The 12,184-nt window shown below is 39.9% G+C and overlaps 1 protein-coding gene across 1 annotated transcript in view; it reads left to right on the forward strand.

Annotated features, from left to right (window-relative positions):
* Positions 1–1,411: 1,411 nt before the first annotated feature.
* cacng2b (calcium channel, voltage-dependent, gamma subunit 2b) overlaps positions 1,412–12,184 on the forward strand; it is a 67,733-nt gene continuing 56,960 nt past the window's right edge. The window contains 1 exon segment of the mRNA XM_028565474.1: positions 1,412–1,622. Coding sequence (XP_028421275.1) covers positions 1,412–1,622 — 211 coding nt within the window.

Consider the following 12,184-nt stretch of genomic DNA (forward strand, 5'->3'; position numbering starts at 1 on the left):
ATGGAAACTGGGGATCAGAATTTTAGGAAAAAGGAAAACTAAGCAGGCTGTCGTTTGATTTTATTAACTTCATATTTTTTTCTTCCTCTTTTTGGCTTGATTTTTTTATTATTTGGAGGGAGGGGTTAATCGTCCCTGGTTGGTTTATTTTCCTTTATCTCTTAAGGAATGGCTGGTTTTCATGGCAGTCATGGTACCGGCTGATTATTTGCCATTATTTATTATTCTGTCCTTGATTTTGGGGGAGCGCTTGATTCTGCTCGTTTGAATTTGTTCTTTCATTTCTTTCAGCACATCCAGTCCTTATTTTGTTCAACACATTCTGGGCCCTGTCTGCCTGTCTGTCTTGCCTGTCTCCCGTCACCTTCTTCCCACAGAATACATGTGATAGCCTTATTCTTAAGAAATGCCTGAGATGAGCTTCCAAAATTCACTGATCCCCTGGGTAACATCAAGGTAGTCAGATCTCATCCCGAATTGTGTCATCATCTGTTGGAGGTCTCTGCTTTTGCCTATTTTTTGGGGCCATTTTAAAGATATCAGGCCGCCAAGTGTGTTAGTCTTAACCACCCTCCACCCCCACACCCCCATGTTTCTTCATCCCTTTTCAGAATGAATTCATTCACACTGCATGCATGCTCGTGTTCGTCCGTGTACAGGTGTGTGCGAGTAAAAGTTTAGCTCTGTGAGCGTGTGTGTGTGTGTGTGTGCATCTGTGTTTGTGTGTGAGCTGGAGAATAACAGTGTAGGCTGAACGTGACAGCCTATGTGGGAAAAATCAAGCGCTACATGCACATCATTCCATACATCACCGTTGAAGCTGTGAGGATTGTAATACATGTAACTGCTTCAGTCAGCTCAGAGAGCTTGAGACAACAACAGAGAAACAGAGCAAAATCCTCCATCTTCTCTTACCTTGGCCTTTTTTTGAGAGTTTGACGTTTAGAGGCCTTCTAACTCAACAAAGTAGGACCTAGATCGCAGACCAGGTCTCTTGTGGGATCTGCTAGAAGCCTGTGTTTTTTAGGTCAACATTTTGTTTTCCAGAGCAGGACAACTTACTGCCACTTAAGTGGAGTAGAACTTAGACACCTTTGTAGCTGAAGGTTCTACCATCCTAACCAAAGTCTGTTTCTGCCCGTCTGTTGGGCCAAACAGACAACCCCCAAACCTTCGCCCTCATCTTAATTTTTTTTTTTCACTTATTTGCTGTTCCACCCCAAAACCAACCATACGATTTCCCCCGAGCTCCCCTAATTCCCCCGCCCCCCCAGCCGCCCCCCGCTACCGTCGTCCTCCCGACACATCCCACCCCCCGTTTTCCGAGCTGGCGTGGCGACGCAAACTCACAAATATTTACTTCCTGTACGTCAAGAGGAAAGGGGGCCCCCCTTTCGTGGAATGCGGCAACATGGGTGTGTTTGACCGCGGAGTTCAGATGCTTCTGACCACGGTGGGGGCCTTTGCCGCCTTCAGCCTTATGACCATCGCCGTGGGGACAGACTACTGGTTGTACTCGCGCGGTGTCTGCAAGATCAAGAGCACCAACGAGAACGAGACCAGCAAGAAGAATGAGGAGGTGATGACGCACTCGGGCCTCTGGAGGACCTGCTGCCTGGAAGGTGAGCCGGAGATCTACTGGAGAAGCAACATATATATATATATATATATATATATATATATATATATATATATATATATATATATATATGTACATGCACACATACACCAACAACACTCCGCTCAGGCACACGGGCAGATCGATTCCTATATGCCCACACACACAAACACGCAGTCCTGCATTTACACTCGTAATGCCTACACATACACTCACATGCCTGCACTATTCTTTATGTATTCTGCATTCATTTCTACACATTAAAAAATGCGTATTCTCCCTAACTTACACACACCTCTGCTTTTCTATCTATCTATCTATCTATCTATCTATCTATCTATCTATCTATCTATCTATCTATCTATCTGCATACTTCCTTCTCCCTGCCTGCAATTTGTGACACCATATCCTTATTTGCCAAGTATTATAAGTCCCACTCTTTCATTTCATAATGATTTATTCTTACGTAATTTTAAAATTGCAGCATTCCTCACTGCTTCACATTTAGTTAAGTGTAGGAAGGAAGGCTTAACCTAATGTTGAAATGTTGAGAGATGAATGCAGCTTCTTCTAACAGGTGTTTCGGATAAGGCTTCCAACAAATGGTGTTTGGTTGCTTTCCTGTCCAGGGTGTAGGTTGTCATTTTGGGCCGTCATAGCTGGTGTACGGATTGGCATTTTAATAGTCCCAACAGAGAGCCGCTCGGTTAACTTAGCAAACTCCCAAACTGGACCCCAAAGGACATGCATGGTCCAGCTGACTCGTATGGCCACCAGTCCTGCTATAAACTTGTAATTGTTGTCATTTTACATTCTGCTGAAAGGGGAAATCTGTAAAACTCCACGTTTATCTTCATGACCAAGCTGAGAAATGTCTCCAGCAGTCTGTATTTAGATTGATAAACAGGCACACTAGAATATATTTTCTTAAGTCTATTTTACAGTAATTGTATATTCCTTTCCCATGTCTATGAAGGGAGTGTTTAGTACTCACAGTAATCCTTCCTCCTTTCCATACTATCATTGAGTCAAAGCTCATGATAACTATAAGCAGTTTGATTCATCCAATGTAACCTTTTTAAAGATCAACCTGGACAGTTGCATCTGTGTGTGGAATGGTGAATGTAAAGAGAAAGGGAACTGCTATGCAGGTTCGTTTGGAAGCTGAGATGGAGAACAATCCAGTTTAAATGTGGTACAAACTCACTTTGCCCTACATAACATATCATTAAAACGTGTGGACAAAGCAATGTTTTGGGTGTGTGCGTGAGAGAGAAACACATGAGAGTGTATTTGAAAGAAAAAAGCAAAATCTTAACATCTTGTAGTGTGTGATGTCTTCTAGTGTGAGTATATTTGCAATCACACAGAAGAAGAACTGTGAAATGTCTTTTTATGTGTGAAGTAAGGTAGGATTTTAAAATTCCTGTGATCTGAGTTTGTCCTTTTCGTAATCCCAACAACTGGCACTAAATACCCAACTGTTATCCTTAACTTCAGCCTGTTTTTAATTCTAAACATACATATAAGTCCTAAGCCTCAAATACCTTCTAAAAAGAATAGAGTGCTAAAGACTAAAGTTTAAAATTTTGCTGTGTCTCACGAGGATAGTAATACAAGCACACACACACACACACACATGCACACACGTAAGCTCAAGCGCACACACACATGCACACGCACACACACGCATACACACACATGCTGCAGAGGGTGAGGACACACTCCTACTTACACCATGCCTGTGTGAGCCATCTTCCTCCTGAATCACATAAAACCCTGCCCCAGATTCACCTGATTCACAGGACAAAGCCATGTGCTGACATAGTTTTAGTGCATTTGCCGTACTTCTCCCCTGAATCAATTGGTTGTCTTTCAGTGAGTGCCTCAACAATAGCTGATGTCTTGTCATTATAAATGTGGGTTTATGAGAGAAGGAAGGACAGAGAGACGGAAATACAAACACAGACAGATTATCTAAAAGTTTGACACAGCAATTCTTTTGCTACTACAACTTTCTGTCCAGTTTCCAACAGTTTTAATGTATGCACTAATGCTTTGTTCATGTTATGTAAATACATCGAAGATCGGCGGTAATTATGACGTGGAATGACACACGTTGCTGAGTCAACACTCTTTCTATAGTTTGATGTATTGTATGTCATAATAACCACCTACCTATTACTCATGTACTGAGTGTGTGTGTGTGTGTCTGTGTGTGTGTGTGTGTGTGTCTGTGTCTGTGTCTGTGTGTGTGTGTGTGTGTGTGTGTGTGTGTGTGTGTGTGTGTGTGTGTGTGTGTGTGTGTGTGTGTGCGTTTGTGCGAGTGCGTGAATGCTGAGACGTGACTCTCTCTTATCGTGACCTCACATTGTCACATCGGTCGAGCCATACAGCCTGATCCTGTCACACACCTGGTTATCCGTTGTCTCAAGGCCTCAATGTAACATCAAAATATATTACAATTGAAACTGTAATGAGCCCCTCACCTCGCCTTCATGTGTAATCATTTAAGGACACTAACCCCTTTACAACATGCTATCTAAATTTCCAGATCTGACATTAAAAACAAAATGAGCAAATGTTGGAGATCAAGTAAAGCATGTGACATTTACATTTGTGATTTGTTGTATATTAATCATTAAGAACTTGGGTCAGCACAATGTCATGTCGCTCATCTTAAAATGAAATATAACCCCTTAATTCTTACAATAATGTAGATCATGAAGCATTGGAGTTTGGTGTTATTGGTCAGTCCCTGATTGTGCTTATTTCGAGACATCCCACAGTCATTATAGAACTGTTACATTGCATCATGCTCTCTTCAAGGAGTCTTGTCTAATATTATTGTCAGTCGGCCTGCCACTTGACTTTATGACATTCAACTCTAAAAGCATGCCACAAACTCAAATGATGGTTATACATACTCAACTGTTCTCCAACTTCATCTTGTTGCTACAGTGCACGTATCACCTCCACTTGCCAACTTTTTCAGGTTAATTTATTCTGCTAATAAGGCAGATATTACAGCAAACCATATGCAGGTGAAGCTGAAACATTATAATAGACGGACTGTTTCTTTTTTTTTTGTAATCCGAGTTTTTATTGTTTTCCACGTGAGAAACAAACCACATTTAACAACATGTAACAGCACTAAACAAACACTATACAGCAATCTGGGCAACACAATTAAAACATATACACCTAAATAATCAATAAAATAGGAAGAATAAAAATTAAAATTAAAATAAAAATACAATTAAAAAAATAATATGGGGGTGTTGGTTGAGATCGAATTAGTCTTGATAATAATATTAATTATGAGGCACTAGTCAGTTCAAATTGAATAAAATGCAGGAAATGAGACAAGACCTGGTAGAATAAACCCCTACGATCATTCAGTTTTGCAACAGAGAGTTGTTTCAAAAAATCTCACATTACATCACTACATTCAGTATTTCTTCACTACCCTGGAAAAAAAACAAAAAAAAAACAACAAAAAACATTGTTATTCTGCTACAGTGGCTAACTTAGTTTTACCACCAGTGTCAAACAGATTGAAACAAAATCTGTATGATGCCCTCAAATACTATACTATATTATTCATCATTATTTAACAGGTAGTTTTAAAATGTATGTTACATTTTTATTGATGCTTCTCAAGCATTGTTGACTTCTTGCCCCTGGCTACCTCTCTGACCTTTGGACCGTCTTTGGAGTGAAAAGGTGAAGCCTTAAGGCTCTTAAAGCCTAAGATAGGGATGCCTTGGCTATATATCCTTTGTTTAATAAAAAGTCAAAGTTAAAGAAAACAAAATGGTGTCCAGGCTTCCCAGGCTTTTGCTGTTATGTCCCTCTGCCTGCGGCAAACCTTGCAGCTTGCCTAAAAAAAACAATGCTTAGAACTATACAAAGTTAGAGTACAATATGGTTTATACAGCTTCACATGTGTGAGTGGCTCCAGAAAATCAAACAAGAAAAGTCTGATACACGCTTATAGATTTTTGACATAAGAACAGTATGACATGTAAACTAGACAAAGAGCAAAAGCGTTTTTTTATTCTACCATTACAACGACAGAACAGACACGGTGGAGGTAATAGCAATAGACACAAAACTGGTTAGAAGCTACGTTTACCTGTCATCACAACCATTGTTTGAGCTTAGCAAGGCTGATCATTTATATACAGCAAGAAAACACAGTATCAGACTTGAGCTAACACAAGCACCAAGGGGCGTAGCACTATATTTTGGACCCTGTACATGCTGTAGGCATTCTCTATGGGCCCCTTCCTCACATCCATGGCTATTCCTTCCAGTATCTTTGCGGGCCGTCCTCCCATGAGGGCCCTGTTTACTCATCTACTTCTTCACTACTATGGTTTGGTTTGAAAATAATACATTTTGCCACAAGACTCGCGTCAACACTACTCCAGCATTTCCAAGTCTCTAGAATGGAGACATTTGGTAACACTGCTGCCCGTGTTTTGGTTTTAAAACTCCCAGGTTGCTTTTTAGTTTGGACGGTCCCAAACAGAGACCTTTGGAAACGATGATGCACGTCAGACAGGCTTATCAGTTAGGTAGGGTTACATACCTTTCAGTAACAGTTCCACCTTGTTCTTGGTTCAAGGAAATAAATCCCTGGTCTTACTTTTTGCCATTATTGTTCTTTCTGCAAAGTATTTTCAATTTATACATCCATAATTTTTATAACATTAGGCGATCTTCAATCTTACTGTTTACACCGACACGTGCCTAGTGTATGTAAGTGGTCATGTGATATGCGTTGTCGTATGTGTAATAAGGATGGAGATTAGTTCTGCTACTGGAGCCAAAACTCTTGTGTGAACGGAGAACGTTTTTGTCTCAAAACGCCGCTTAAAATGAAAATGTAGTAGTGTAGATGCCTAAGTCCCTTTTATTCACACACCTAATCAGTTGCTAACGCTAGCCCTCTGGGGAGGCTACTTACCTAAAAAGTCTTAAAGGTCCCATATTGTGAAAAGTAAGATGTCCATGTCTTTTGTATTATATAGACGGTTGAAGTGCTATATAAATACTGTGAAACTATCAAAAAACTCAATCCACCGAGAAATGCACACAGCCAGTAGTCAGAAACTGTGCCTTTAAACGAGCCATTAGGACTTCTGTAAGATTGTGATGTCACAACTACACTATATATAGGTAGAAAGTGACGCTACTGTGCCTTTACAGTCATTCCCTGGCTGCAATGACGGTGCAGAGACTCACATTCAGAGCAGACTGGGTTTTTTCAGGGGTGGGGTTTAAAGAGACGGGCGCTAAAACGGAGCGTTTCAGACAGAGGGAGAATAAAGGTGTATTTAGACAGACAGGATGATATAAATAAAGAATTTTTTTAAACATTAACGCATGTAAATATGTTCTAGCAGAAACCCCAAATACATGTATCAACATGAAAATGAGCATGATATGGGACCTTGAATGTAGAGCAGTTGTGAAAGAAATGTGTTGTGAGATGAACGCTGACTATGGAGGACAAGAACAAAGCGCCAACCAATCAGATTTGAGACTACAGCAATTGACACCAATGCCAGCTGTATACATAACCTGCACAATAAGTGAAGGAAAATTAAGAATTGCTGGGTGTTAGGCTCCTTTATCAGGTTGCTTACATCACCCAGAATGAAGTCGAACTACTGATCCCTTTCTATGAGAAAGAATATAAAGACCCATGAAAAATGTTGAATTTTTGTTTCCTCATTAAAAACGAGTGTTCTTGTTTCTCGTTCTGTACTTTGTGCTCATCGTCTTTTTATCCTGCATCATGAACTTTCACTCTTCTCAACAATTAACTGGTTTCATTTGAAAATTACCTCAAAAGGAAACAGTGAGCAACTTGTTTCACATCACTGCTTTTTCAAGCTCTGTTATTAAGAATGTGATATGCACGCGTGATAAAAGCTACCTGTGATCAACCACATGACCAAATGATGTAATGATGACAAGGTCAAATGGAATAAATTCATTGCTGTGAGTTTGGAACTACACAAACACTGATTTGTTGTGACTTTAGGGACAAAATGTGTTATTTTTTAAGACAGAGAACATGAAATCTTGGCAGAGTTGCAAAATTGTGTCAAATCAACAACACATTTTGTCGATGTGAATGCAGCCACGCCAACTCACTCCATGTGATATGTTTATTTTCCCCGCTAAGTGGCTTTACTTTTCACACTCTAAGCTCGCTCAGTGTCCTTGGCACTGGAGATTTCAAATGGTTAAGAGCAGAGAAGAATCTGAGAGAGATCCAGGCTCGCTCTGTGTGTTTCGCCTTCAGATCTACAGTTGCTTTATAGCTGCGTGGTGCAGAGAAGAGAAAGAGAGAGAGAGAGAGAGAGAGAGAGAGAGAGAGAGGAAGACAGAAATTGGGAGGTGTTGAGAAAGAGAAAAAAGAGGGAGAAAAAAGAACTAGAGAGAGAAAGAGCAGGCAGCCCTGGTTTTCTGTCACACCCCCTCAGGCATCCTGTGCTATCTTTAACACACAGGCCTAAGTTCTATCTAACCTATCTTGCCCCGGCTTTTAACATAATACGTCACAGTGCATGCTTTTTATTTGAATGCTCGGGACATGATGTACGTGATTTGCAGATACCAGTGACTGACTGACTGACTGACTGACTGACTGACTGACTTACTGTCATCGCAGCGACATGTTCGCATCACGAAACAGGAAAGATCACACATGACAGTTCCATGTTGAGCGTTGAGTTCTGTATAGCAGATTCGATTATGCCTCGGCCTTCACGCTTAGGCCTGTATATAAATGTTAGGGTGTTTGAGTGTGTGTGTTTGTGTGTGAGGCAGGCTGTCTCAGAATTGGAGTGCATTACGGCGATGACATTAATTATGCTAATAGCCATCAGCTCCGTTAGCTTTGCAGTGCTGATCGTCAACAGAGCCTCTCCACGCTGCCTCTTTATCTAAAGCCCCAGATAGTGATACGCCAGGATAGGAGTAACTAATTACATGGAATTAGATTACAAAGAATAATGCACACCGCCTCCTTATCTAAAGCTCCAGTTAGTGATACGCCAGGAGTAACTAATTACATGGAATCAGATTACAAAAAATAATGCACACCGCTTCATTATCTAAAGCTCTAGTTAGTGGTTCAGTGGATGGGGAGCACAAATGACATGTAATCTGATTACTGAAGTAATCTGGTTGGGAAAAAAAAACTTTTACATATCAAGCCCCAGTCGGACATATTGTAGGTAGAGATGGGGACTGGCAAATTCCATTTAATCTGTTTCCAAAAAAATCACACACTGGTGCTTTATCCGAGGCTTTATTACGTGACATGATGGGATTGCAAATTTATTCAAAAGTCAACTGATTATATGGGATTTGGGATCTATAGGCTGTCAGTCAAGAAAAAATGTTGATGATGAAAATACAGACAAATTAAATTATGATTTAAGGAGATAGTTCCACTGTTGCAGTTGTCAAAATGCAAATAATTACCTTTCATTTTGTCCTGTTCTGGTGGGTTCTTAGTCTCTTTGGACAGATAATAAGCATTACACCTGTAGGAATTAGTGAAGCACAGATTGTATTTGGTTGTTGCATCCTGTATGTTGTCACATGTTCTATAAATTGATGACATTCATTGTGTTCAGCAGTTGTTGTGTATTATTTGATTGGTGGAATATTAGTAGAATAATTGTGATTTACAATCAGTCTTTCCTTGTGTGTTGAAATAAGTCCATAACATTAAGTATATACTGTATATTTATTGCAGGTGATGATACTTTAAGGATGTTTAGTGCACATGTGTAAAATCAGTAATTCAAAATTGGAGAAGCATGCTTGGTGTGAAAAAAACATGTGTTTTGACCATGTATTGTATTAAGGGATACAACATCAAATAGGAAATAAGAAATGGCACGAAGTCTGTACATTGCGATAAGATGCACCTTTTCTAAAATATTGTCTGTCTATATTATAGGGCTACACCGAAGGTCATTTTTTATTTACATTCAAAGCTTCTATTGATGGTTTTCGAATGAAGCTTTAAATGTCTGTCGTCATATGTTATCACCCTTAAAAAAAACAACATTTTACAGACCGCAACCAACACATTTTTGCGATGTTAGAAAGTCAGTCAGTATTAGATTTGAATAATAATGTTAATGGGTTGATCATAACCGTCCATCCGAACTGACAAAACTGTAACATTTTGAATGATGAAAATGCATATTAAGGAATATCTGGAGTCACTAAAGTGTCTTATTTCCCACACACAAGTAACCAATTTTAAGGAGAGCAGAGGTCAAAGCCATAGTCCCTCGGATACAAATGCTGAAGATTGTAAAACACTATTCATAGTGTATTATGGAGTGCTGGGTAAGGAGATTGGAGTCATTGTTCTGCCTCGGCACTGAGGCTGGCAAACAGTCAGCATCCAGCAGCGCTCAGTGGGCGTGCTGTTGTTGATACTGTAATAGAAGTGACTGACAGGTCACGACAGCTGTCAAACCTCAGCCGTCAATGTGCTGCAACCACCCAACTCCTGGAGACTCTTCTTCTAACGAAGCACCAAACACCTATTTGAAATTATTTTTAGCTTCAGAACTTATTTAAATGACAATATCTCTATTATGTGAAGTCTAAGCACACCCAGATTTTGCAATAACAGCCCGAGGCTATTATTTGGTTTTTTTTATACTACACATTACCCCCTGAAAATCATATCACAACGCATCTCTTTACGCAAAAATAGTCCCTTTTTAAAAATCATAATTAGTCATTATTGGAAAAACTACAATACATGTTTGGTTCTACATGTTGTGCTACAGTTAATAAAACAGAGGTATTAAAGAAAAGTTTTTGGTTTGCTTTTTTCATTGTCAAGAAAGAGCATATGTGCAGGAAATATTCAAGTGAGTAGATAAGAAGTCCTGAAGGCGTAGTGTCCATGTAGCAGCTGGTGGCAAGAAGAACTGTATTCATTAACCTCAGAGTTTAAAATGTCAAAACTTTATCTACAATAACCCTTTTAATATTGGCTACAGATTTCCCATTTATCCCCCTTTATTTGCTTTGAGGTTGGAAAAATCATCTTAGTCCACACTGTCTGACAGTATCATGTACAGTATGCATTAGTTGTATCAGATGTTTGGAATCTTCAAGAACATTCTGATCTCAACTACAATTCTAAATAAAGTTCTGTCGGTTTGGACAAAGTTTAGCGCAATAGAATGAGTTTGAGTGACATTTTGACTGGTCGGTTAGTTCAGAATGACCTTTTTTGGCCAAGTTTGTGTACACCTACAAACAAGGAATTTGACTCAGTTTTTAGTTGCTCTTAATGTACTTAACACACAGTACCAAGAACAATTGACTGGAAGATAGAAATAGACATGCAGCTAAAAACAAGGACAACAAATACCAACAAAGATATGTAAAAAATAAACATTACTAATGTGTACTGTATATACGCTACAAGCAACATACTGTAACAGCAATATATAGAAAAAAGCAACAATTATCAACATTCATTGTCTATATAAGTGTCAAGCAACTAATCCGGTTGAACTGGAGAGTTGACAATCACTGCGACAGTTAGAACATCACAGACATAACCAATACTTTACTGCTGCACTTTAAATAGACAGAACAGGCAATACAGTGTGAGACACAAACAAAGACAGCAGCACGTACACTGGATAAACATCACAACCTAAACTTTGAAAGACTAAATTCCACATTTGTGCTCATAACGGCACTCACTTCTATAAAAGTGCTCACACACACACGCACACACACACACACACACATGTCTCAGCATCCTGCATGCAGCCATCACACGCCCCCTCAATCGGTCCCCACACTCCTCCATTCACCAGTTATCGAGTCTGCGCCAGTTGGATTCACTCTGTGTGCCTGTCATCCTGGACGGATGGCCCTGTGTCGGTGGTCCAGCTGTGGAGGCTGGCTCCAGAGATCCAGCCTTTCGCGGACTTCCATGATGGATCTTGCCCCAGGACAGTCGCTCGTTCCTAGGCACAGACGGGCGCTGACAGGTGGACCTCAGCAGGCTCTAAATGCTGCTATTAATCTCCATCACGGCGGGTTTGAGAGCAAGCGAGGTGCGTGTGACAGGAGATATGTTTCTGGGAATGAGGTGTGAGTGTCCGAGAGTGTGTGCTCTGTGTGTGTATGCGTTTGTACCAGCATTCAATTTTAGCTTTCATCACACTCAAAATCATTTTGTTACCGAAGACATAAAAACCTTTTGAACCTTTGAGAACCTCACCACGTTCAATATTTTCCCCCTTACTGCAGTATAGTGGTCTAGATTGACAAAATATAACGCCTCTTTGGGCTTTTTACGTAAATCCCTTTTGCAAATTCACAATTGTCAGTTTAGGAACAATGTTCTTTTTGTCCTAAGCTATGATAGAAAAAAGGTTTTAGAAAAAAGGTTTTGGAGACATGATGTATCATCATGACAGCTGTGTTAGAAGCAGGGCAAATATGATCCATGTGTAAAGGTGATGTTTACTTTAAGTCGAGTCA

This window comes from Perca flavescens, chromosome 2, assembly GCF_004354835.1.
Source record: "Perca flavescens isolate YP-PL-M2 chromosome 2, PFLA_1.0, whole genome shotgun sequence".
Taxonomy (NCBI): Eukaryota; Metazoa; Chordata; class Actinopteri; order Perciformes; family Percidae; genus Perca; species Perca flavescens.